General features: G+C 45.4%; 1 protein-coding gene across 1 annotated transcript in view; it reads right to left on the bottom strand.

Moving 5' to 3' along the window:
- The window catches only part of LOC130293215 (uncharacterized), a 172,029-nt gene extending 145,118 nt beyond the window's left edge, over positions 1–26,911 (bottom strand). Inside the window, exons 1-2 of the mRNA XM_056541717.1 lie at positions 26,891–26,911; positions 15,724–15,864 (exon numbers count right to left, since the gene is read on the bottom strand). Coding sequence (XP_056397692.1) covers positions 15,724–15,864; positions 26,891–26,911 — 162 coding nt within the window. The remainder of the gene's footprint in view (positions 1–15,723; positions 15,865–26,890) is intronic.
- Between the last annotated feature and the right edge of the window lie 292 nt (positions 26,912–27,203).

The following is a 27,203-nucleotide window of genomic DNA, read 5'->3' as shown; positions in this document are numbered from 1 at the left end:
CAACGTCACAAATCAAACTGTGTTGGGGGATAACGTTCTGATGCTGCAGCTCAAGTAAAGTGTGCTTTGCAGTGTACCAGTGGCTGAAGTGCATGCAAAGTTTCCTTTCCATTGTTAGGATGTCTTGCAAAGGGGGGAACACTTCAGGAACTGCTTGACAACCATATTGAACATGTGTGCCATGCAGGGCGCATGGCTCAGCCTTCCCAGTTGCAGCACACACAAGATGTTCTTCCCATTGTCAGTCACCATGGTTCCCATTTCTAGTTTTTGTGGAGTAAGCCATGCTCCGATTTCTTTATTAATGACTTTTAGCAGTTCGTCCCCTGTGTGACTCCGTTCGCCAAGGCAAACCATGTGAAGAACAGCATGACACCGTCGTGCCCTGCACACAAGATATGCTGAAGGGGCACTGAGACTTGTCCGTGCAGTGGAGGCTGAGGACATGGTGGAGGATGAGGAGGCGGAGCCGCACACTGTCACAGGACCAACGGCCTGAGAGCATGAAGGAGGAAGAGGCATGATCTGTCATAGTTGGTGTTGTGGCTGTGCAGGAACCACAATCACCCAGTGTATTGTCCCTGACCATAGTTACAGCTCCAGACGTCGGTGCTGCTGTGCACTTTGGTACACACAGACAGGCTCAAGGACTAGCCCACCTTCTCTTCCACAAAATTGTGCAGGGCTGGTACTGCCTTCTTTGCAAAGAAATGACGGCTTGGGACTCTCCAACTTGGCTCGGCACAAGCCGTCAGTGAAAGGTGCAGAGTCCACCACTTGAAAAGGGAGGGACTGCAGCACCAGCAACTTGGACATAAGCACATTCAACTTCTGCGCCGTTGGATCAGTGGGCGCATACTTTTGTCTCTTGGACATGGTTTCGCCGATGGATTGCTGGCAGAATGACTGACTAAAAGTTAAAGGAGTATGAGCATCTGGAGCGACAGAAGGAGGGTATGACACACAGCTCCCTTCAGCTGAAGTGGTGGAGCCTTGGCTGGCTGAAAGAGGGACCGGCGTGCCACTGGGTGATGCAGCAGGCTGGACAACTACATCGGAGCCACAATTCTTCCAGGCCGCATTATGGTGGCGCAGCATATGTTGACGCAGGGCCGTTGGGCCAACATTAGGACCCTGGCCATGCTTCACCTTCTGCCGACACATCTTGAATATAGCTATATTAACCTCCTCCGGATGCTTGAGGCAAAACTAAAACACCCCCAAGTAGCTGATTTTCCCACCAACAGTCCTCACTAATTGACTGCTACTGCCGCCCTCTCCAGGAACCCCTGTTCCACTACCTCCCAGGAAACTAGGCTAGGGAGCAGGTGGTCTCCCCCGGGCATGTTTGGGTGCAGAATTTCCACTTCTGCCACCATGCTGACTGCCAACAATGCTACCACCTTGCTGGATCAGCTGCTGCCTCAAGGGCAACCTGCAAACCTCTTCTACTAATGATTATGAACCCCCTTCTGCACCCGGCTCCCAATTGCGATCAGCTTCATCATCATCAACAAGTGTCTACACATCACTGATGTCCTCCTCAGGTTTCTCAACGGTGTGTGGTTCAGGACCTGAACGCTGACACCTCTCACGTCACTCTCCTCATCACTTCTTGACCGCCTAGCGGAGGAAGCGACAGATGTCTCCTCCACTTCTTGGCTGGGAAATAGCTGCTGACTGTCCTCTATTAGATTGTCCTCACTGAATAGTGGAGCTGTACCCACAGCATAAGATACTTCTGTAGGGGGGAACAGTATAGGACAGAGGCAATGGGAAGACAGGGACTGCTCCTGGGCCATGCCAACTGAGGGTTGTGTCTGAGGAACCCACCGACTGTTGACTGGGGTATCAGATGTCACTTGTGATTAAGTGAATGACCGTGTTAACCAATCGATGACGGCAGATGGGCTGCTGGTCGAGACACTACCGCTAGCTGAGACCGAGAGATCAGGCCTTTCACTGTGACCCCTGCTGCCACTCGCCCCTAGTCTGCCTGCGCCTGATGAATTTAGGCCTCTGCCACTTTTCTGTGCACGTCCTGGCACTTCTCCACCTGACATACTTAGTGCGTATATGAGGGGAGTACAATACGCTTCACTATGCTTAAAACAGTATTTGTCTAGAACAGCAGCAGGTGTGTACTTTTGGCTGGCCTTGTACAGTATTTAGGCTCTTGAGACTTTATCCGGAACAAAATGGTACAAAACTTAGATGTACGTATGTGGTATGCACTTATGAGGGCAATAAAATGTGTTACAGTACACTTAAAAAAGTATGTGTACAACACCAGCCATTGAGTACTTTTGGCTTTCCTTTCACAGTTAACTAGGACCTTAAGACTTTATCAGGAACAAAATGGTACAACACTTAGATGAACGTATGTGGCATGCACTTATGACGGCAGAAAAATTTGCATACAGTACGCATTAAATTCGCATACTTATACAGTACGCTTAGAAAAAGTTATTGTGTACAACACCAACTGGTGAGTACTTTTGGCTGTCTATTCACAGTATCTAGGCCCTTGAGATGTTATCAGGAACAAAATGGTACAACACTTAGATGTACGTATGTGGTATATACTTATGAGGGCAGAAAAATGCGCTACAGTACGCTTAAATAAGTATGTGTACAACACCAGCCAGTGAGCACTTTTGCCGGTCCTTTCACAGTATCAAGGCCCTTAAGACTTTATCAGAAACAAAATGGTACAACACTTAGATGTACGTATGTGGTATGCACTTATGAGGGCAGAAAAATGCACCACAGTAAGCTTGTAATAGTATTTGTGCACAACACCAGCAGTAGACACCAGTGCTGCAGCACACAGTTGCTGTGTACTACATCCAAAATTGCTCAATCTCACTCCCTTCCCTATCAGTGCTTCTAGGCAGGATTTGTGCTTGAGCTGAATCGCTGCTGTTCTTCTGTGCAACACACTGCTCTCTGATCCTCTCTATAATAGAATGCTGTAGGCAGTGGCTGGGAGGTGGATCGCTGCAGTAAGACTGCTTTTCTGTGCTAAACAAACTGCTCTCTGTCCAACAGAACGCTGACTTGACTAGGAGGTAAATCGCTGCTGGAGAAAGCTTTTCTGTGTAACACAAAGGGCTTCCAGTCCCTATCTATCTCTCTGCAGTGTAAAGATGAAGTGACTGCCCGCAATATGGCTGCCGATTATATAGGGCTGTGACATCACTGGGGTGACTGGCTGCTGAAAGGCTGCATCCTGCATGTGATTCAGGGTCATCCCGCCTACCTATGTTCCCTCCTTCCCAGTATTCCTTGCCCCATGTCCTCACATGTGGATCCACCATTTTAGATGCCCTGGAGCCTGGACCGCAAATTGTACAAGAATCCTTCTTACGATACGTCTTGCAAGTCTGCACACGACTGTGTTTAAATGTTAGTATGAGAAATGGGGTTTTCTACATCAAACTAATTAGAGGTAACCCGTACAACCCTTTTAACATAGAGTATTGAAATTCATAAAATATTTGGCTGTTAAAGTGTGTTCACCATATTAACCTTATCCTGACACTTTCCCAAAGTGCAGAATGAGCTAATGCTCATTTCCTGTATTATTGCAAACATGATAACATCTTTCCAAGTTAATATTTATAAAACAAAGCTTGGTACTTACAGGTAAAATCTTATCTCGAATTCTTGGTTTATGATAAAATAAACGAATTGTAAGAATGATTTCTTATACATTGTGTGTTCACTGTTATCAGCCTTTTGATGATAATATAATATTACATAATTTTGTATGTGAAATCATGGTTGGTTGTTACCTTATTAGTTTGATGTCACGTAATAAGAAACTTAGCATGTGCATTAACCCCTTAAGGACCTAGGGCGTATGGATACTCCCTGGCTTTCTGGTACTTAAGCACCCAGGACGTATCCATACGCCCGTGGGAATTTCGGTCCCCACCGTGCACCGGGCAGGGATCGGACCGGGGTGACTGCTGATATCAATCAGCAGTCACCCCGCACAAATGCCCAGGGGGTTCATCAGACCCCCCCATGTCGGCGATCGGTGCAAATCGCAAGTGAATTCACACTTGCGATTTGCGCCGATTCCAGGTCATACGGGTCTATGGTGACCCTGTGACCCGAATATAAGGGGGATCCCGGTTGTCTAAGACACCCACGATCCCCCTGAAGGGATAGGAGGGAGGTGGCAGGGTTGCCACCCCTCCTATCCCTGCTATTGGTGGTCTAGACGCGACCACCAATAGCAGATCGGGGGCAGGGGGGTTAACTTTCGTTTTCCTCGTCCTGCCCACCCACAATAGGCGGGGCAGGACGGGAAAGGAAGCGGACCGAACGCCGAAGATCACTTACCCGTCCGGAGGCTACGAGCGACGGTGATCGGCGGGCGGCTATGTCGTGCGTCAGAAGAGGATGGCTACCTGGATGCTATATAAGACGGTAAGTTGATCTGGAGGGCTACAGTCTGAGACCACTATAAAGTGGTCTCTACACAGTAGCCCTCCAGATGTTGCAAAACTACAACTCCCAGCATGCCCAGACAGCTGTTTGGGCATGCTGGAATATGTAGTTTTGCAACAGCTGGAGGGCTCTAAACTATATCCCTCCATATCTTGCAAAACTACAACTCCTAGCATGCCCACATAGCTGTTTGCTGTCAGGGCATGCTGGGTCCACAGTTTGTAGATCATTGTGCACTGGTCTAGAAACTGTAGCCCTCCAGATGCTGCAAAACTGCAAATCCCAGCATGCCCAGACAGCAAACAGCTGTCTCGGCATGCTGGGAGTTGTAGTTGCGTACCTCCAGCTGTTCCATAACTAAATCTCCCAGCATGCCCTTCAGTGATCAGTACATGCTGGGAGTTATAGTTTTGCAACAGCTGGAGGCACACTGGTTGGAAAATACTGAGTTAGGTAACAGAACCTAACTGAAGGTTTTCCAACCAGTGTGCCTCCAGCTGTTGCAAAAGTAAAACTCCCAGCATGCACAGTCTGTCAGTGCATGCTGGGAGTTGTAGTTTTGAAACCGCTGGAGGTTTGCCCCCCCCCCCCATGTGAATGTACAGGGTACATTCACATGGGCAGGTTTACAGTAAATTTCCTGCTTCAAGTTTGGGCTGCGGCAGGAAACTCACCGTAACACGCCAGTGCGAATCTACCCTAAAAACACTACACTACACTAGCACATAATAAAGAGTAAAACATTACATATACACCCCCTTACACTGTCCCCCCCCCCTCTAATAAAAATGAAAAACGTACTGTATGGCAGTGTTTCCAAAACGGAGCCTCCAGCTGTTGCAAAACAACAACTCCCGCATTTTTGGACATCCACTGACTGTCCAGGCATGCTAGGAGTTTAGCAACAGCTGGAGGCACCCTGTTTTGCAATCACTGGCGTAGAATACCGCTATGTCCACCCCTATGCAATCCCTAATTTAGTCCTCAAATGCTCATGGCGCTCTCACTTCGGAGCCCTGTCGTATTTCAAGGAAACAGTTAAGTGCCACATATGGGGTATTCCCGTACTCGGGAGAAATTGAACTACAAATTTTGGGGGGCTTTTTCTCCTTTTACCCCTTATGAAAAGGAAAAGTTGGGGGCTACACCAGCCTGTAAGTGTAATTTTTTTTATTTTTTTACACTAACATGCTGGTGTTGCCCCATACTTTTTATTTTCACAAGAGGTAAAAGGAAAAAAAGACCCCCAAAATTTGTAACGCAATTTCTCCTGAGTGTGGAAATATCCCATATGTGGGCGTAAAGTGCTCTGCGGGCACACAACAAGGCTCAGGAGTGAGAGCGCCATCTACATTTGAGGCCTAAATTGGTGATTTGCACCTGGGTGGCTGATTTTACAGCTGTTCTGACATAAATGCCAAAAAAAAAAATACCCACATGTGACCCCATTTTGGAAACTACACCCCTCACAGAACGTGTCAAGGGGTATAGTGAGCCTTAACACCCCACAGGTGTTTGACGAATTTTCATTGAAGTTGGATGGGAAAATTAAAAAATACATTTTTTTTCACTACAATGCTGGTGTTACCCTAATTTATTCATTTTCACAAGGGAAAATAGTAAAAAAAGCCCCCCAAAATTTGTAACCCCATTTCTTCTGAGTATATAAATACCCCAAATGTGGATGTAAAGTGCTCTGCTGGCGCACTACAATACTCAGAAGAAAAGGAGCGCCATTGGGATTTTGAAGAGAAAATTTGTTCGGAATTGAAGGCCACGTGTGTTTACAAAGCCCCCATAGTGCCAGAACAATGGACCCCCCCCACATGTTACCCCATTTTGGAAACTACACCCCTCACGTAATGTAATAAGGTGTCTGACAGATTTTTGGAACAATGGTCCGTGAAAAGGAAAAATTAAATTTTTCATTTGCACAGCCCACTGTTCCAAAGATCTGTCAAACGCCAGTGGGGTGTAAATACTCACTGCACCCCTTATTAAATTCTGTGAGGGGTGTAGTTTCCAAAATGGGGTCACATGTGGGGGGGAATCCACTGTTCTGGCGGACGGGGCTTTGTAAATGCACATGGCCCCTGACTACCATTACAAACAAATTCTCTTTCCAAAAGCTTAATGGCGCTCCTTCTCTTCTGAGCATTGTAGTGCGCCAGCAGAGCACTTGACGTCCACACATGGGGTATTTCCATACTCAGAAGAAATGGGGTTACAAATTTTGGGAGTAATTTTCTCCTATTACCCCTTGTAAAAATATAAAATTTTGGGGAAAAACTGCATTTTTGTAAAAAAAAAAAAAGTTTTTTCATTTACACATCCAAATTTAACAAAAAGTCGTCAAACACCTGTGGGTAGTTAAGGCTCACTGTACCCCTTGTTACGTTCCTTGAGGGGTGTAGTTTCCAAAATGGTATGCCATGTGGGTATTTTTTGCTGTTCTGGCACAACAGGGGCTTCCTAAATGCAACATGCCCCCCCAAAACCATTTCAGCAAAATTTGCTTTCAAAAAGCCAAATGTGACTCCTTCTCTTCTGAGCATTGTAGTTCTCCCGCAGAGCATTTAACGTCCTAACATGGGGTATTACATACTCAGAAGAGATGGGGTTACAAATTTTGGGGGGCATTTTCTCCCATTACCTTTTGTAAAAATTGTAAATTTGGGGAAAAAACTGCACTTTAGTGAAACATTTTTTATTCCATTTACACATGTGCAATTCAGTTCGGCACGAATGTCAAATTTACCGAAATTTGCAGTTTTCGTGCATTCGGGCCGTTCCGAATGCACAAAAACATTTCTTGAATATTTCCGAATAGCACCGATAAAACGAATAGCAACATAACGAATGCATGCGTTATTCTCCGAATGCATTCGGTAAAAAAACTTAAAGAATTAAAGTAAAGAATTCTTTCAAATTTTTTTATTGTTCCTTGCGCTACACTGTTTCTGACTGCTAGTTACTGTTTTACTGTTACTAAGGTGCCTCCAGCTGTTGCAAAACTACAACACCCACCCAGCATGCGGCTGTCTGGGCATGCTGGGAGTTGTAGTTTTGCAACAGCTGGAGGCACACTTTGCATTCGCGCAATGCTTTTTAATTCATTTTCAAATTCCGCTGGCTTTTGTCAGAAATGGGTTACCAGGTCAATGACATGCAAAGTAATTGCCGTGGGAAAATTTTTCATTCATAAAACTGCTGTTACGCCGAGCGCTCCGGGTCCCTGCTCCTCCCCGAAGCGCTCGCGGCGTTTCTCTCCCTGCAGCGTCCCGGTCAGACCCGCTGACCGAGAGCGCTGCACTGACATTGCCGGCGGTACGCGCCCGCTCGCGAATCGCATCCCAAGTCACTCACCTGTCCCGGTCCCCGCCTGTCATGTTCTGGCGCGCGCGGCTCCGCCCTCTAGGGCGCGCGCGCGCCAGCTCTCTGAGATTTAAAGGGCCAGTGCACCAATGATTGGTGCCTGGCCCAATCAGCCTAATTAGCTTCCACCTGCTCCCTGGCCATATTACCTCACTTCCCCTGCACTTCCTTGCCGAATCTTGTAGTGCCTAGAGAAAGCTACTACTGTGTTTACCATTACTGTGTTCCTGACCTCCTGCTATTACTATTGACTACGAACCTTGCCGCCTGCCCCGACCTTCTGCTACGTCTGACCTTGCTTCTGCCTAGTCCTTCTGTCCCACGCCTTCTCAGCAGTCAGCGAGGTTGAGCCGTTGCCGGTGGATACGACCTTGTTGCTACCGCCGCAGCAAGACCATCCCGCTTTGCGGCGGGCTCTGGTGAATACCAGTAGCAACCCTAGAACCGGTCCACCGACACGGTCCACGCCAATCCCTCGCTGGCACAGAGGATCCACATCCAGCTAGCCGAATCATAACAGCAGATCCGTCCATGGATCCCGCTGACGTGCCGCTGCCTAGTATCGCTGACATATCCACGCTAGTCGCCCAGCAATCCCGACAGATCGCCCAACAAGATCACCAGCTGTCGTACTTGACCACCATGACACAGCAACTTCAGTCACAGCTACAGCAACTTCAGTCACAGTTACAGCAACTGCAACAGCAACAACCATCTCCTCCGCTGGCTCCTGCACCTCCTCCGCAGCGAGCGGCCGCTCCTAACCTCCGCTTGTCCCTGCCGGACAAATTTGATGGGGACTCTAGACGCTGCCGTGGTTTCCTGTCACAATGTTCCTAACATGTGGAGATGTTGTCGGACCAATTTCCTACAGAACGGTCTAAGGTGGCGTTCGTAGTGAGCCTTCTTTCTGGAAAGGCCTTGTGTTGGGCCACACCGCTCTGGGACCGCAATGATCCTGCCACAGCCACAGTCCAGTCCTTCTTCGCTGAAGTCCGTAGTGTCTTCGTGGAACCAGCCCGAGCTTCTTCTGCCGAGACTGCCCTGCTGAACCTGGTCCAGGGTAATTCTTCAGTAGGCGCGTACGCCATCCGATTTCGTATTCTCGCTTCCGAATTATCTTGGAATAACGAGGCTCTCTGCGCGACCTTTAAAAAAGGCCTATCCAGTAACATCAAGGATGTGCTGGCCGCATGAGAGATTCCTGCCAACCTGCAAGAACTTATCCATTTGGCCACCTGCATTGACATGCGTTTTTCTGAGAGACACCAGGAGCTCCGCCAGGAAAAAGACCTTGATCTCTGGGCACCTCTCTCACAGTATCCTCTGTAATCTACCCCTGTGCCTCCCGCCGAGGAGGCTATGCAAGTGGATCGGTCTCGCCTGACCCTTGAAGAGAGGTCTCGCCGTAGGGATAAAAAGCTATGTCTGTACTGCGCTAGTACCGAACATTTCTTGGTGGATTGCCCTATCCGTCCTCCAAGTCTGGAAAACGCACGCTCGCACCCTGCTCACGTGGGTCTGGCGTCTCTTGGTACAAACTCTGCTTCTCCATGTCTCACTGTGCCCCTGCGGATTTCTCCTTCTGCCAACTCCTCCTTCTCAGCCGTGGCCGTCGTGTACTCTGGTTCTTCTGGAAATTTTATTCTGGCCTCTTTGCTTGATAGGTACTGCATCCCGGTGACCCGTCTCGTCAAGCCGCTTTATATTTCCTCGGTCAACGGAGTGAAGTTGCACTGCACTGTGTGTTACCGCACAGAGCCCCTGCTTATAAACATTGGACTGCATCACGAGAAAATTGAATTTTTGGTTCTGCCCAACTGCACCTCTGAAGTCCTCCTCGGTCTTCCATGGCTCCAGCTTCATTCTCCCACCTTGGACTGGACCACCGGGGAAATCAAGAATTGGGGTCCTGCTTGCCGCAAGAAATGCCTCATGTCTGCTCCCAGCCCCGTCTGTCGGGCCTCAGTGTCTCCTCCTGTGCCTGGTCTCCCCAAGGTTTATCAGGACTGTGCCGTGCCTCCTCATAGCCCCCGTCCTGGTAACACTCTGCCCCGTGCCAAGCCTCACCCTCTGCCCCCCCCTCCCCATTCCCACTCCTTCTGAACTGTCTGCCGTTCATGAGCATACCCAGGACTTCACTGTCCCCCAGAAGGAGACTCTACAATCGCTCCCAATGTCCTCGTCCCATGTGGAGCAACATCCTGACAAAAAGAGGGGGAGACCTAAGGGGGGGGGTACTGTTACGCCAAGCGCTCCAGGTCCCTGCTCCTCCCCGAAGCGCTCGCGGCGTTTCTCTCCCTGCAGACCCGCTGACCGGGAGCGCTGCACTGACATTGCCTGCGGGGATGCGACTTGTATAGCGGGACGCGCCCGCTAGCGAATCGCATCCCAAGTCACTCACCTGTCCCGGTCCCCGGCTGTCATGTTCTGGTGTGCGCGGCTCCGCTCTCTAGGGCGCGCGCGCGCCAGCTCTCTGAGATTTAAAGGGCCAGTGCACCAATGATTGGTGCCTGGCCCAATCAGCCTAATTAGCTTCCACCTGCTCCCTGGCTATATTACCTCCCTTCCCCTGCACTTCCTTGCCGGATCTTGTTGCCTTAGTGCCTAGAGAAAGCTACTACTGTGTTTACCATTACTGTGTTCCTGACCTCCTGCTATTACTATTGACTACGAACCTTGCCGCCTGCCCCGACCTTCTGCCACGTCTGACCTTGCTTCTGCCTAGTCCTTCTGTCCCACGCCTTCTCAGCAGTCAGCGAGGTTGAGCCGTTGCCGGTGGATACGACCTGGTTGCTACCGCCGCAGCAAGACCATCCCGCTTTGCGGCGGGCTCTAGTGAATACCAGTAGCAACCCTAGAACCGGTCCACCGACACAGTCCACGCCAATCCTTCGCTGGCACAGAGGATCCACATCCAGCTAGCCGAATCATAACAACTGCAGGCTTAATTGGATAATTGCCGTGTAGAACGCTTAGGACACCAAACATTCTACACTGCAATTATCCAATTAAAGGAGTACTCTAGTCTAGAGTATTCCTGCTCCGTCCTGCCCGGGCTGCAAAATAAATGAAAATGAATCATCACTCACCTCCCTTGGTTCCCGCGGAGCACCACTACAGCTGATCGGTCCTCCGGTCCATCCTCGTCATACTTCCGGATGTAACGAAGCGTCACATGGCGCTCAGCCTATCCCCGGCTGCCGCGATGTTCAGCCTCTGCCGGGGATAGGCTGAGCGCCATGTGACGCTTCGTTACACCCGGAAGTATGACGAGGATGGACCGGAGGACCGATCGATCAGCTGTAATGACGCTCCGCGGGAACCCAGGAAGGTGAGTGATGATTCATTTTCATTTATTTTGCAGCCCGGGCAGGACAGAGCAGGAATACTCTGCACTAGAGTACTCCTTTAAGTCTGCGGTTTTATGAATGAAAAATGTTCCCACGGCAATTACTATGCATGTCATTGACCTGGTAACCCATTTCTGACAAAAGCCAGCGGAATTTGAAAATGAATTAAAAAGCATTGCGCAAATGCGTGTGTTTGACAAAGTGTGCCTCCAGCTGTTGCAAAACTACAACTCCCAGCATGCCGCATGCTGGGTGGGTGTTATAGTTTTGCAACAGTTTGATCGATGCGTTTGATTGTCGGGTGATTTATGTATAACATCATGTTATACATAAATCACCCGACAATCAAACACATCAATCATTCATACAGCATTCATTCATTTATTCATTTACTCATTCATTTACTCATTCATTCATTCAACATTACATTATGTATTAATATAAATCACATAAAATGATATTATCTTACCTGTCTTCCAATGTTCCGATCTCTGCGGCTGCCCTCTTTTCCTGCACACACTCCCGATAATGGTCCCCTGCTTAAAAAAGATTTACCCGAATGTACCCGAATACCGAATGTATACGAAAAATCAAACCCACCCGAATACGAATGTATCTGAAAAAAATCAAACCCAGACACCCGAATACCGAATGTATCTGAAAAAAATGAGCCCCGGACACCCGAATACCGAATGTATCCGAAAAAATTAACCCACCGGACACCTGAATACCGAATGTATCTGAAAAAAAATGAAACCTGGACACCCGAATACCGAATGTATCTGAAAATCAAAACTGAAAATATCACTGAACCGAAAATTTTATAAAAAACGAAACGAAAAAAAAAGAAAATTTTTCTTCTGCACATGTCTAATTTTAACGAAAAGTTGTCAAACACCAGTGGGGCGTTAAGGCTAACTGGACCCCTTGTTACGTGCCTTGAGGGGTGTAGTTTCCAGAATGGAATGCCATGTGGGGTTTTCTGCTGTTCTGGCACCATAGGGGCTTTCTAAATGTGACAAGCCCCCCAAAAATTATTTCAGCAAAATTCACTCTCCAAAATCCCATTGTTGCTCCTTTCCTTCTGAGCCCTCTACTGCGTCCGCCGAACACTTGACATACACATATGAGGTATTTCCTTACTCGAGAGAAATTGGGTTAAAAATTTTAGGGGGCTTTTTCTCCTATAACCACTTGTAAAAATTCAAAAACTGGGTCTACAAGAACATGCGAGTGTAAAAAATGAAGATTTTAAATTTTCTCCTTCACTTTGCTGCTATTCCTGTGAAACACCTAAAGGGTTAACACACTTAATGAATGTAATTTTTGATACTTTGAGGGGTGAAGTTTTTATAATTGGGTCATTTGTGGGGTATTTCTAATATGAAGGCCCTTCAAATCCACTTCAAAACTGAACTGGTCCCTGAAAAATTCAGATTTTGAAAATTTTGTGAAAAATTGGAAAACTGCTGCTGAACTTTAAAGCCCTCTTATGTCTTCCAAAAGTAAAAACATGTCAACTTTATGATGCAAACATAAATTAGACATATTGTATATGTGGATCAATGTATAATTTATTTGGAATATCCATTTTCCTTATAAGCAGAGAGCTTCAAAGTAAAAAAAAAATGCAAAATTTTCATCAAATTTAAGTCCCTTAAAAGGTATGGATTCCAAATGTTATACGTAAGGTACGTCAAGTCCCGTAAATGGTATAGATTCCAAATGCTAAACGTGGAATAGATAAATTATAGTTACCAGTCTGCAATACATCCCGATAAAAGGTCACCTTGAGTTGAAATGTGGGATCCGCACAGTTAGGTGGTACCAGACGCTGGCATGCGTCCTCGCGGCAGTCTGCCTGCCACAGACCAGCTGTAATGGTAGCCGCTTGCTGATGTTTCGCTGCAGATGGTAACCACACGATGAAGCAATGAAGCAGGTGTGGACTTCTGAGTAACTCGATGGTGGGTGACGTCACAGGCACTGGGCAATGCTGCCTGGAAGATGGTCCCGGGAGTGGTGTACTGCTTAGCAGAACTGGATCGGAGTTCACCATTGAACAGTCAGGTAGCGGTGATGTAAAATATTCTTTTACCTAGACGCGTTTCAGGGCTCACATGTGCTTTATACACGGCCCTTTCCTCATTAGGCTTGCAAGCCTACTGAGGAAAGGGCCGTGTATAAAGCACACAAGGGCCCTTGTGTTTCGAGGATTTACTGTTTACAAAATATCTTTTATGTATTTTATATTGTGTAATAAATTTGCACTTTCATTATTATAATTGAAGCACGATCCAGTCATCATTTTTACCATTACATCATTGTATCAGGCAACTGATGCTAGCCTAGAGGGGTTGGCTACTTTTTTAATAAAGTAGAATATGTCACAAAAAAACAATCTCGGAATCAGAATGAAAGGTAAAAGCATCCCAGAGTTATTAATGCTTGAAATGACAGTGGTCAGATGTTCAAAAAATGACCGGGTCCTTAAGGTATATTTCAGCTGGGTCCTTAAGGGGTTAAGGGTTATATCTGCTTGATCCCAAACTTCAGAGAGACGGACATCAAGGTTCAGCAATCAGGGACATCTTGCGGAGCGCTGGACCAGCAGGAATGAACAGCCGTAATGGAAAGTGAAAAGTGGTTTATTGTTTAAAATACATAAAACAATGCTATCATAGGACGTTTCGCACCCAGACTGGGTTCTTCATCAGGTATGCAAATACTAGTAAGACTGGTACATATATGCATAGAGAACAGAAATGGTTCTGGGTCATGACACCGGACAGCAATCGGATAACAGGGTAATTAAAATCCAAATTAGAAATAAGAGAATAAAATACTCAACAGGGTTAAAAGGAGGGATTATATAAACAGTGCAAACATAAAAAGTATGTTAATCAACATTATGTAAAAAAGCAAAGTGTCTCATCAGGTATAAAAATGCACATGCTTGCAGAACTAAAAAAAACTGTCATCTAAGGGCTAGAATGATGAACTATGGCTCTGATGTTCTTCCCAAAAGCCAAAATAGATGGACTGGCAGCATTTGCATTGTTTGATTCGGCCAATGGGAGGAGCTAAAACTGAGTGGGCGGAGCGAAGAGTGTAATATTCAATTCCGACAGTGAACAGAGTTAATGCTGGATTTAGAAATAACTCTGAACATGAGTAATTGCCTTATGCTGTATCCATTATAGATAAATATTGCATTATTATTGGTGAAGTGGTTATGATGGTATCACTGCAGAGATATACAGTTTAAATGATTACTTCACTTATTTTGTTAAGTCCTTTCAGGGAAATTGTGGACATCTTATAGATCCAGTATGTTTTCAAATGTTTTAACTGTTCAAATCTATTGTTAGCATCCTCCGAAACAAAATCAATAGGAATGATGCGTATTGGACTTGGGTGTTCTGGATGAAAGAAAGCACATTGTATAGATAAACCATGTAAAAGGAATTTTTTCCTTATATTGAGACAGTGTTGGTTCAATCGCAGATGTAAAGATTGGGTGGTATGGCCTATATATTGCAGTGAACATACGGTACATTGAATGAGATATATGACATAACTGCTTTAGCACGTGAGGCGATGTTTAATAGGGAATTGTTCCCCAGTGGTACGGGAGAAAATTTTGCTTGTCCGTGTGTGATCTGATTGTAGCAGAGACATCTGGATTTAAAGCATTTGTACAGTAACTGCCTTTTTGGAGTGGTTTGCCGAGTACATGTGGCTGGACGTTTTTTTCTTCTTTTTTTTGTTTTCTAATCTGACTGGGAGCAAGCAGCATTTTTTGTGATGGAGCTCTCCGGTAGGTCAGTCTCGGACACTCGGGAAGGATTTTTTCAGGTAGGAATCTTCCTTAAGGATATGCCAGTGATTTTCAATAATTCTTTTTATTGTTTGTGAGCTGGTACTGTATGTAGAAATGAAATTGGTAGAGAAGTTTGTAGTAGAGACCCGATTCTTTTCAGCTATTTAGGCAATCAGTTTGCTTTTGTATTTTTCCACGATTATAGGCATTGTTCAGAAGTTTTTTCTGGATAGTGTTTCTGTCTAAATCGGTCTCGAATGACCTGGGATTGCAGTTTGAATGTGGATTGATTAGTTCAGTTCTTAAGTATTCTTTTGTATTGTGAATATGGAATATTGGTTATACACTTCTTAAAATGGGCACTGTGAAAGTCCAAGTAACTATTAGTGTCAACTTTTTGAAAAAGGTGGAGGTGGTGAATGACTTTTCATTATGGGAGATGCAGATATTCAAAAAGTTGATGCTGACTGTGCTGTGTTCTAGGGTGAATTTCAAACCCCATGTATTGTGATGGAGCTGAGTAAGAAGTATAGAAAAGGTATCTGAATGGCCTCTCCAAATGAAAAAAAGGTCATCTATATAGCACCAATATGTCATGATGTGAGTCATTAAGATGGGGTAATTCCAAATGTGTTCGGACTCAAATGCCCCCATAAAGGTATTGGCGTAAGCTGGTGTGACCTTGATCCAAAACTTTAATATATTACTTACCTCTATTTCCTCCTCCTCTTCCCCTGTCACATACCTCAGTGATATCATTACATGACTGGACAGGGCACTCCCTCTCACAAGACCGGCACACTCCTCTTCTTCAGCTAAGAATTTTCCCGCTGCATGTGCTGTCTCTGCATGCTAGAAAGCATGGAACAATCAGATAAATAGAAGACAAAGAATGAAAACAAATACTGGGGCTGATGAAATTCTAGTCAGGCTCGTAAAATTTAAATATAATCTTAAACTAGATAATATCCACTCTTCTCATTTCTTTTTTGGCAAAAGAATGCTAACATACTTTCAAAATTAAAAGAGGATTTCTGGTCATGTGTAAATAACAATATCCACTGCCTTTAAAAAGAAAAAAAAAAAAAAAAAAATATATATATATATATATATATATATATATATATATATATATATATAATTTAGTGATGTTAGAAACAGAGGGAAAAAACCTTAATCACCCATACATTCCATTCTCTTCACTGCGGTCACTGATTGAATGTATGGCACATGACCACGGCTATGTCACTGGCGCTACAAAGGCAGGAGATTTATGGGTGGCTTTTGTTTGTTTATTTCTAGTTTATGGTGGTAATGCTGTGCCTCAGTACTGGAGTACTGAAGGATAAAGATATCAGGTAAAATACAAGTTCTATCAAGTACATAATATAATATGAGGTTTGTCGTTTAAATGAACATTAGTTGTGGTGTACCACTAAAAAATTTGAAATTAGTGAATAACTTATTATTACATGTGCTAAGAAGTAGACATAGTATGAATAATGATATAATAATGGCATAGGTCACCAAGAAATATCGAATGCAATATATAAGTGGTGTGCATATATATATATGGATCTTCCCTGTTTGGTTATAGAAGGGGAACTATTAACTAAGGCTGGTATATAGGTTATTGTGTATATGCAGGTTTTTCCATCTGGGAAAGTGATCTCGAGAATGGGGACCAAAGTCTCTTGTTAGAAAGGAGCGGCAGGTGGCGCATCTAAAGCAGTCTTGCTGAGATTTGTCAAATACCATTTAACATTCTGTCAATTTCCTCTTTCTGTGCTCCAAGGCTACAACTTCAAAACAGTCACCTTTAATAATAAGACCCTTTCAATAGCCCTTCAGCACCACTCAATGCTGATAAAGCAGTCTGATGTCATACATTGTGCAAAGCTTATACAGAGTCAGCAAAAACATATTTGTTCTGTGTCTGCACTACTTTACAATATTAGAAAGTTGTTTTAGAAATAGGTCTCCAGCAGTTTATGAGGATTTCAAGTTGGCAGACGTATCGTATGTTGAAATACCTGATTGCCTCTTCAACTTTCAATAAGATTTTTGATAAGAAATTGTGCATTCTTGAGATGTTTTCATTAAACAAAGAACAGCCGTATAAAACAAGTTTTATATTATCCTGACACATGTTGAAAGAAAAATACCTTAAAAATTGCAATTTTAACTGTTATCTTTAACCTTAACAAATTTAAATCTAACAATTACTTGATATAAAATGGAGTATTTTAAGGGCAGCCTCACATAAGCTATTACATTAAACATTTCTACAATGATACACAGACATCCTACTGGACCGATGCCATAATATAGACAATATGGGGGAGATTTATCAAGACCTGTCCAGAGGAAAAGTTGCTGAGTCGCCCATAGCAACCAATCAGATCGCTTCTTTCATTTTTCACAGGTCTTTTTTTAAAAAAAAATGAAAGAAGTGATCTGATTGGTCGCTATGGGCAACTCAGCAACTTTTCCTCTGGACAGGTTTAGATAAATCTATCTGTCCATATCTATGTTTCTAACCAATAAATCTAGGTTAAACCTTACAGTATCTCAACACAGAAAAAATTGGAGTCATATACAGTGATTCCTCAACATACAATGGCCTCAACATACAATATTTTCTATCATACAAAGGTATTTTCTAGACCATTGTAATTTGAAACCAGACTCACCATACAATGCTACGGACAGTCCAGATCTGCGAAACGTGTCAATGGCTGGAAGAACCGACCAATCAGAATGTATATTCCAATGGTAAAAGCCCTGTATTACTGAAGTGCATGCACTGACTGGCTGTCTGGTAGTGCCCCTTACAGTACAGGGTGGTACTAAATGTTCTTTTCTACTCTTTACCTGTGCTAGGTGGCATTTAAGGTGGCATTTTGGTGGCTTCAGAACCAATTATCAGATTTCCATAGAGTTATGGTCTCAACATGGTTTCAACATACAATGGTCGTCCTAGAACCAATTCATATTGTGACATGAGGAACCACTGTATTTACGATCTGACACCTTTATTAATGCATAAAAAATACAGATACATTGCATCTGAGGTAGATATTAGGATTCAAATGAAAACAGTTAAAAAGGCAGATTACTTGTCTTAAAGGGGTTTTCCCTAGTTGCAAAGCTATTAGTTTTCCCAAGATGCAAACTATCTCATTGTGGGTTCCAACTGCTGTGGCCCCCCAGGATGTCAAAAATGGAGACCGGAGTCTCCCACTGGAGACAGGTTGTGAATGCACCACCTCTCTATTAATTCTCCATGGGAGCTGCTAGAGATAACCAAATAAAGTATTCTGCTGTCCCTGCTACCCCCAATAGAGTGGAGTGGTGATGCACATGTGCGACGTGCCACTCCATTCTAAAAAGAAACTTGGGTCCATGTTCCCAAGATGACTTTCCCAGTTGGGCAAACCTCTTTAGTCACAATAACCTATATGGCATAAGCAATGGATATCAATATGTCTACATAAAAGAGATCCCCACAATTGTTTGCATCAATGAGTAATTTATTTTAAGCATTCTAATATTAGGGGGTGGGGGAACCTCTGGCCTGCCGGCTGTATAAGATCCACAACATCATATTGTCCAGCCTGCCAGTGGTTCCCAACTGTAGTGCCACAAGAATCCACCAGGGGTGCCGCAGTAGTCTGGTGGGGAATATGACGTCTGGACATGCTAGGACAGCTTGTGGTGTCCCAGCACTAAAGCCTGTCCTGTGGCCTTCGGACTTCCTCGGGCAGACCTGACGCACATGTGTTGCCCCCGCCTAAAGGACTGGTTATTATTGTTATTATGTTCCAACACTTTATCAGATGTCTAATATATTTCCATAAGTACTGTATTATATGTTATCTATATGTGTTATACCTTTAAGAGTGGAGCAGTGCAAGCCCATGTGACCCTGTATGCCCAATGGGAACACCTAAATTGCTAGGTATATAGAGTAGTGGGGAAGGAGTTGCCCCAATTCAGTCCAGCCTAGAGCTGTATGCAGAGCACAAGTGTAGTAAAGGTGTGAGTCCTATGTGGAGAAGCTCTGAGGGAAGTCCAGAACAAATCTCATTTCAAGTCTTATCCAGCCATTCTACAAAGGATCCCCTGGACAGTGGGAATTCAAGCCCTGACGGAGAAAGTCACAGGACCCTGTCAGAGCCCTAGTGACCTGGAACAATCTTCAGTCTCAAATCACGTCAGTATTAATCTATTGGGTGAAAAAGCACCATAAGTCCCAGCAAGGCAACAGGGCTTCCAAGGGGTTACACTGCATCCTCTCCACTCTTTACCATACTGTTGTAGTGTAATAAGATCTTCACCCTGCTCAGTAAAAGGCAGTTATCCGTAACACAACGGTGTCTTTCTTTACTCCCCGTGTCTGGCCCAGGAGAAGCTGTTTCCAACCTTGTGCCCTGGCATCACAAAGTGATCAGGTATTCCTTGCACACCCCTGGCACCACAAGCTGTTGCATCTTTTACCTACAGGAGGTCCTATAAAGAGAAAAAAACTACTTACAGGGGGGTCCTACCTACAGGGGTCTTATATACAGTGGTGTACTATGCCACTTGTACATGTGTACTTATATACAGGGGCATGACATCAAGGGAGTTGAAAACAGAAACGAATACAAAAACTCAAACCTATTCCACGTCATTTCAGGGTGGCGCATAATGCTCAGTGGTGACAACTCATGTTCAGGGGGATTGATCAGGTGCATCTTGGACTCAGTGCAGGTAACATCATGAAACAACTTGGCGGTAAAGACGTGGATAGTGATATTTAAGGAAACAACACCTTTGGGACTAAATAAAAATACTAGTTTATCTTGTTTTGTGTAGGTTCATTGCTGGGTTTTCTATCTTATATATTTTGGGTTTGGTTTTAATATGTAAGTGGGGTTTAGAGGACCGGAGTCTCTGCATGAATACTTATTTGATAGCTAACATGCTTACCAATGCATTATTTGATAGATTTTTTTCAAATGATCTGCTTTGCTACATGTTTCACTTGTCTCTTTATCCAGCATGGCGAGGGCCTTTTCATGATTCCATCTTCCATATTTTTTGGGGCATTCCGGATATTCATCATAATTCATTATATGTGGTTATTCACACTGTGTTGTGTTATATTTTCGGAACACGTCAATTGTTTGCATATTGTCCGATTATGAACTACTTCTCAAATACAATTTTATTTTCCACATGTATTTCATGCGCACCCTTACACACTTTGCATGTCATTCCCATTCTTTACGCACACTCTCACTTATACACATGCTGCACATGAGGTCTTTTCATTCATACATCTGTCACTTTTGATCACACACCTTTATTTCAATATATTCATTGTACTAATAGTTTGGGCTGGTGACATATTATGTCATTCTGCTGTTGATTTTTACCTTAGCATTGAGTCCTGATTTAACATGTCATGGGTATGGTTCTAGACTAGGGATCTATCATAGTGTGTGGGCAGATTTTCCACTCACAAAAGGGCCGGGTGATGCTGTCTATTTCAGTGTGCACACTCCTCTGCCCTGCCGCTGTGATCAGGGCTCTCTCTTTTGTTACCAGTTGCATTGTTGAAGCACCCATTAGCCTCACATAATGCATGTGGATATTCTCCATATATTACTCAATTGTGTGTTGCCAAATATATATACTTGTACAATGTATTTCTAGTGGCTCAGTATACTTACATCTTTAAAGCAGCCACTATGGGACTCTCCTCTGACTGGTTTCTCTATAACATTGTGCAGTTTGCATTAGGACATATTTATTTAACCGTGTTCATTATGATGAATTGGATGTTCTCCCATTGTGTGGTTTTTAATGCGCCCCTTAAAGGTGTCAGATTGTTTATTATTACTTCATTTTTTTTTTACACTCATAGTAAGGGAGTGTTAAACATCAGCATACTGGGGTGCCTAAAGTCCATCAATGGAATTGATTCCAAATGGGAAACAAAGCAACTAATACACAGAACCTGGATTCAATAGTATCCACGTCCACAATAAGGGTATGCTAGGAGATTTGGTTCATAGTGGCATGCAATCTGTGGCTCACAAGCTTTTAGGAAAAGTGCAACTACCAGCATATTCTAAAGGCAATTCTGAACACCTTTTTATGTCCACTAGCAGCGTCTCTTTCAACCTTGAGATTAGTAATACAGAATCTTTCCTCCATGGACAGTGCACAGAGTATTGCTGCAACCACTCTCCTCTGGACTCTACACTGGCTCACCTCTTCCAAGCTCCTGCATGACTTCTTCAAATGTCACCGACCTCCCATTTCAGTGGTGCACTTTGATGGCAGAAACCATTCCCTACACCCTTTACCAGCTGTCACTCTCAGACACACACATAGGAGACATAATACACAGGGTTGTGTGGTTTCATTTACAGAATTGCTGTATACATACCAGTTTTGTATATGTGATTGTTAAATTCATAGATTTAATTTTATTTAGGTTTAGAATAATTAGGTGTTTACATATATTGCTTCAATTGAGGTGCAAATACTATTATAAATACATATACAAGTACAAATACATAAACACATTCACAACCAAAATGGCAGCTTGTAGATTGTGTCACTTGTACAAAAGGAGGGAAGATGTTAGCGGGTTGTTGGTGATGCCAGAAAGGCGCAATAATTAAAAGGAAGCACCAGTTCATGGTTTAAAAGGTGTAACAGGATTTACAAAATAGGTTTAGGGTATGTTCACACTACGTAATTCCCACGGAATTCCGTGAGCGGAACTCCATGAACGGAATTACGTGCTGTGAACATAAAAATCAGTGTGAATGGGTTTCCGCGAGACCTGTTCACACTGCGGAATTTCAGCGGCGGACAATTCTGCTGCTGAAATTGTTCCGCACAAAGAAAGAACATGTTCATTCTTTGCGCAGAAGACACTGGAAGATCGTGACATCACAACTCCGCCCCCATGTGATGTCACACCCCGCCCCTCAATGCAAGTCTATGCAGCTGTCACGCCCCCTCCCATAGACTTGCATTGAGGGGCGGAGTGTGACATCGCACGGGGCGGAGTCGTGACGTCATGATCTTCCATCCCGGTGGTCGAGATGGACTCAGCCTGAGGACCTCCAGCAGTTCCGGAAGCCGCTACAGGTGGGTGCTGCATGGTAGGTCCAGGGGATCCCCAGCAGCGGCACCCCGGCGATCTGACATCTTATCCCTTATCCTTTTGGATAGGGGATAAGATGTCTAGGGGTGAAGTACCCCTTTAAGTTTGACATATCAGCTGGTAAAGGTGTGCTGGTCCACCATATTGTCAACCATTTTCTTTAGTCTGCTTTGTTGCTGAACTCTCAATCCAAGAATAATGAGGGAGATTTCCCTGGATGTGTTGCCACTGCTGGCATTGACCTGGCCAGATGCATTCTTCAGTTTTACTCATTTAATAGAAAGTCAATTGTGCTTTAACATTGATGTTTTGAGGCTTTTTATTTTCTTGCTTGTCCGTGGTTTGTGACATTAGACTGAATACTCTACATTTTGTTCCCATGATAGGTGGAATGGAGTATGTTGTGCTACTGAACATGAGCAACAGTATGTTGTGTGCACTTATGACTTTACGACTGCTTGTTTCTTATAAAGTGAATACATTTGCTATTCTTGCAAAGTTTGCTTCCTTCCCTCTCGTACACTGTGTTTGCTGAACACACCATTAGGGGGAGCAATTAAGCCATTTTATAACATAATAGCAGCAGGTGCTTAAACATCAATTGTAAATAAATGATTTCCTAAGAAATGCTTCGAGTTAATCCTGGTATTAATATACCTGTTTTTTCCAGCATGGAGAAAAATCTCCTATACACAAGACTGCAGTAAACAAAGTTTCAATTCTATAGAATTTTACATCAAACATCTGTAATAATGGGATCAAATTTAGTTTTAAATTATATCAAAAGTATTAAAGTACTAAAGTATTGAACATTAAAGTGTATTAAAGTACACTTTAACTGGTTAACGACCAAGGACGTGTATACACACATCCTTGGTCGTGTATACGCAGTATGGAGCAAGCTCCCGACTCGAGCCCGCATCATACCGGCCGGCCCCCAGCTGATTCTTGTAGCTGAAGGCCGGCATTAATAACCGACATGCAGTGAACGCTGCAGCCAGCTATAAACCCTTTAGATCGCCACTGTCAAAGCTGACAGCGGAATCTTAAGTTACCTTTTAACTGCTCCCTGGTGGTCCAGTGGGATGGATCGCCCCCATGCAGCGCGATCGTGGGGGCGATCCACTGCTGAGGTAGCTGGAGAGCTTACCTCTGCTCCTGTGTCAGCTACTGCACTGTGAATGATAAAGCCTGGTAGGACCAGGCTTTATCAATCGAGCGCAGAGCACACAGATCAATGTGGTTCTATGGAATCACATTGATCTGTATGAGGAATCAAATGATTCCTCCTAAAAGTCCCCTAAGCGGACTAAAAGTGTAAAAAAAAAAAAAAAATTCTGTATAAAAATATATAGACATAATAAAAATAAACATATATTGTATCGCCCCATGTATAAATTTCCAAACTATAAAAATATAAGGTTAAATAAACCGCACGGTCAATGGCGTAAACGTAAAAAAATTCCAAAGTTGAAAATTGCATATTTTTGGTTACTTTGTATACCCTAAATAAATGTATAAAAATGATCAAAAAGTCCGATCAATACAATCATGGTAACAATGAAATCATTGTAACCATTTGGATGTACAGAATAAAGATACGGTGTCATTTTTACTGAAAAGTGCACTGGGTATGATCGGAATCCCCCAAAAATTTGAAAATAGTGTTTTTTTCCAAATTTGCCCCACAAATATTTTTTTTCTTGGTTCGCCGTAAATTTTTGGGTGAAATGATTGATGTCATTACAAAGTACAATTGGTGGCACAAAAAATAAGCCCTGATATGAGCCTGTAGATGCAAAATTGAAAGCGTTATGATTTTTAGAAGGTGATAATAAAAAAATGAAAGTCCAAAAACGGAAAAACCCGTGATCCTTAAAGGGTTAAAGTACACTTTAATGTTCAATAAAATTTAGTTATACTTGCAAATGACTGAACTAGGTCCAAGCACACACACACTCGCCACATGCAACAAATGTAACATACTTGGGAAAAAGAAATCGGCCTGGTACTGTTACGCTGAGCGCTCCGGGTCTCCGCTCCTCCCCGAAGCGCTCGCAGCGTTCTTTAATTCGCAGCGCTCCGGTCAGACCTGCTGACCGGGTGCGCTGCGATATTGCTCCCAGCCGGGATGCGATTCGCGATGCGGGACGCGCCCGCTCGCGATGCGCATCTCGGTCCCCATACCTGACCCGTTCCCCGTCTGTGTTGTCCCTGTGCGCGTGGCCCCGCTCCTTAGGGCGCGCGCGCGCCGGGTCTCTGCAATTTAAAGGGCCAGTGCACCAATGATGGTGCCTGGCCCAATCACCTTGATTCGTTTCCACCTTTGCACTCCCTACTTATACCTCACTTCCCCTGCACTCCCTCGCCGGATCTTGTTGCCCTTGTGCCAGAGAAAGCCTTTCCTTGAGTGTTCCTAGCCTGTGTTCCAGACCTCCTGCCGTTGCCCCTGACTACGATCCTTGCTGCCTGCCCTGACCTTCTGCTACGTCCGACCTTGCTCTTACCTTATCCCTTGTACCATGCCTATCTCAGCAGTCAGAGAGGTTGAGCCGTTGCCGGTGGATACGACCTGGCTGCTACCGCCGCTGCAAGACCATCCCGCTTTGCGGCGGGCTCTGGTGAAAACCAGTAGCTACTTAGAACCGGTCCACCGACACGGTCCACGCCAAACCCTCTCTGACACAGAGGATCCACCTCCAGCCTGCCGAATCGTGACAGTAGATCCGGCCATGGATTCCGCTGAGGTGCCGCTGTCAAGTCTTGCCGACATTTCCACGGTGATTGCCCAGCAATCCCTAATGATCACCCAACGAAATCACCAGCTGGCATACTTGACCACCGTGACACAGCAACTTCAGTCACAGATACAGCAGCTGCTGCCGCAGATACAGCAACTTCAGTCACAGACACAGCAGCTGCAACAGCAACAACCATCTCCTCCGCCGTCTCCTGCAACTCCTCCGCAGCGACCGGCCGCTCCTAACCCCTGCTTGTCCCTGCCGGACAAATTTGATGGGGACTCTAGACTCTGCCGTGGTCTCCTGCCTGGGAAGGCCCTGCCATGTGCCACACCGCTCGGAGCACCTCTCTCACAGTATCCTTTGCAATCCACCCCTGTGCCTCCCGCCGAGGAGGCTATGCAAGTGGATCGGTCTCGCCTGACCCCTGAACAGAGGACTCGCCGCAGAAAGAAAGAAGATTTACTTCTATACTGCACTGTGCGTTACCGCACAGAACCCCTGCTCTTGAGCATGGAACTTTTTGTTTTGCCCAAATGCTCCTCTGAAGTCCTCCTCGGTCTGCCATGGCTCCAACGCCACTCCTCTACCCTTGTCTGGACCACCGGGGAGATCATGAGCTGGGGTGCTTCTTGCCACAGAAAATGCCTCACGTCTGCTCCCAGTCCCGTCAGTCAAACCTCTGTGTCTCCCCCTTTACCTGGTCTCCCCAAGGCCTATCTGGACTATGCTGTGTCTCCTCCTCACAGCCCCCGTCCTGTTAACACTCTGCCCCGTGCCAAGCTTGACCCTCTTCCCTCCCTCCCCACCCCCACGCCTTCTTGTGTGCCCGCTGTTGATGTGGTTTCCCGGGGCTTCGCCACCATCTGGAAAAAGACTCTAAAATCCCTCATACTAGCCTCATCCCGGGTGAAGAAGCTTGCCGAAGAAAAAAGAAGAACTCCTCCTGTTTTTGTGTGGCTCTCCACCAAGTATATCCGCTTCCGTGTCCCCAGTTTTAATCTGGGACCACGTTATCTTGGACCCTTTGTAGTTGAGTGCTCAGAGGAGAGATCTTGGGAACCTGAGGACAACATCCTGGACAAAAGTCTTATCCTCAGGTTCTCAGGCTCCAAGAAGAGGGGGAGACCCAAGGGGGGGGGGGGGTACTGTTACGCTGAGCGCTCCGGGTCTCCGCTCCTCCCCGAAGCGCTCGCAGCGTTCTTTAATTCGCAGCGCTCCGGTCAGACCTGCTGACCGGGTGCGCTGCGATATTGCTCCCAGCCGGGATGCGATTCGCGATGCGGGACGCGCCCGCTCGCGATGCGCATCTCGGTCCCCGTACCTTACCCGTTCCCCGTCTGTGTTGTCCCTGTGCGCGTGGCCCCGCTCCTTAGGGCGCGCGCGCGCCGGGTCTCTGCAATTTAAAGGGCCAGTGCACCAATGATGGTGCCTGGCCCAATCACCTTGATTAGTTTCCACCTGTGCACTCCCTACTTATACCTCACTTCCCCTGCACTCCCTCGCCGGATCTTGTTGCCCTTGTGCCAGAGAAAGCCTTTCCTTGAGTGTTCCTAGCCTGTGTTCCAGACCTCCTGCCGTTGCCCCTGACTACGATCCTTGCTGCCTGCCCTGACCTTCTGCTACGTCCGACCTTGCTCTTGCCTTATCCCTTGTACCATGCCTATCTCAGCAGTCAGAGAGGTTGAGCCGTTGCCGGTGGATACGACCTGGCTGCTACCGCCGCTGCAAGACCATCCCGCTTTGCGGCGGGCTCTGGTGAAAACCAGTAGCTACTTAGAACCGGTCCACCGACACGGTCCACGCCAAACCCTCTCTGACACAGAGGATCCACCTCCAGCCTGCCGAATCGTGACAGGTACTTTACGTGACATGTGAATTTGTGACTTCAATCGCAACTGTCATCAAATCTTGGTGCAATAACCTGCACACAACCTTTGCACTGTTTGTATAGCAATTATTTTACCTGATATTTGCAGGCTTTCATAACGCCAAAAAATGTTTTTAATCAAAGCCACTGATGGTCGGATAGGCGTGGTGGGAATTACGCGATGCCCTGCAGCCGCTAGACCCACCCCCACGCCTGTCTAGTATTTCATACAGGTCCCAGCGCCTGCGCCCTTCAGCTATTCTAACATGCACGCTGCTGTGTGTCATCCAGCAACCGCTTGCTCCCCCCAGCGAGCGCTCGCACCCACCGCCGCCTTCCTCCTCAGTGCGCCTGCGCAGTGCTAGGTGCAGAGAGCGCACTTCCTCTTTGCACCTAGTATCGGGAACTA

Source organism: Hyla sarda, chromosome 10 (assembly GCF_029499605.1).
Source record: "Hyla sarda isolate aHylSar1 chromosome 10, aHylSar1.hap1, whole genome shotgun sequence".
Taxonomy (NCBI): Eukaryota; Metazoa; Chordata; class Amphibia; order Anura; family Hylidae; genus Hyla; species Hyla sarda.
Note: the sequence above shows the minus strand (reverse complement) of the source record. Positions and strands in the feature narration are given on the sequence as shown.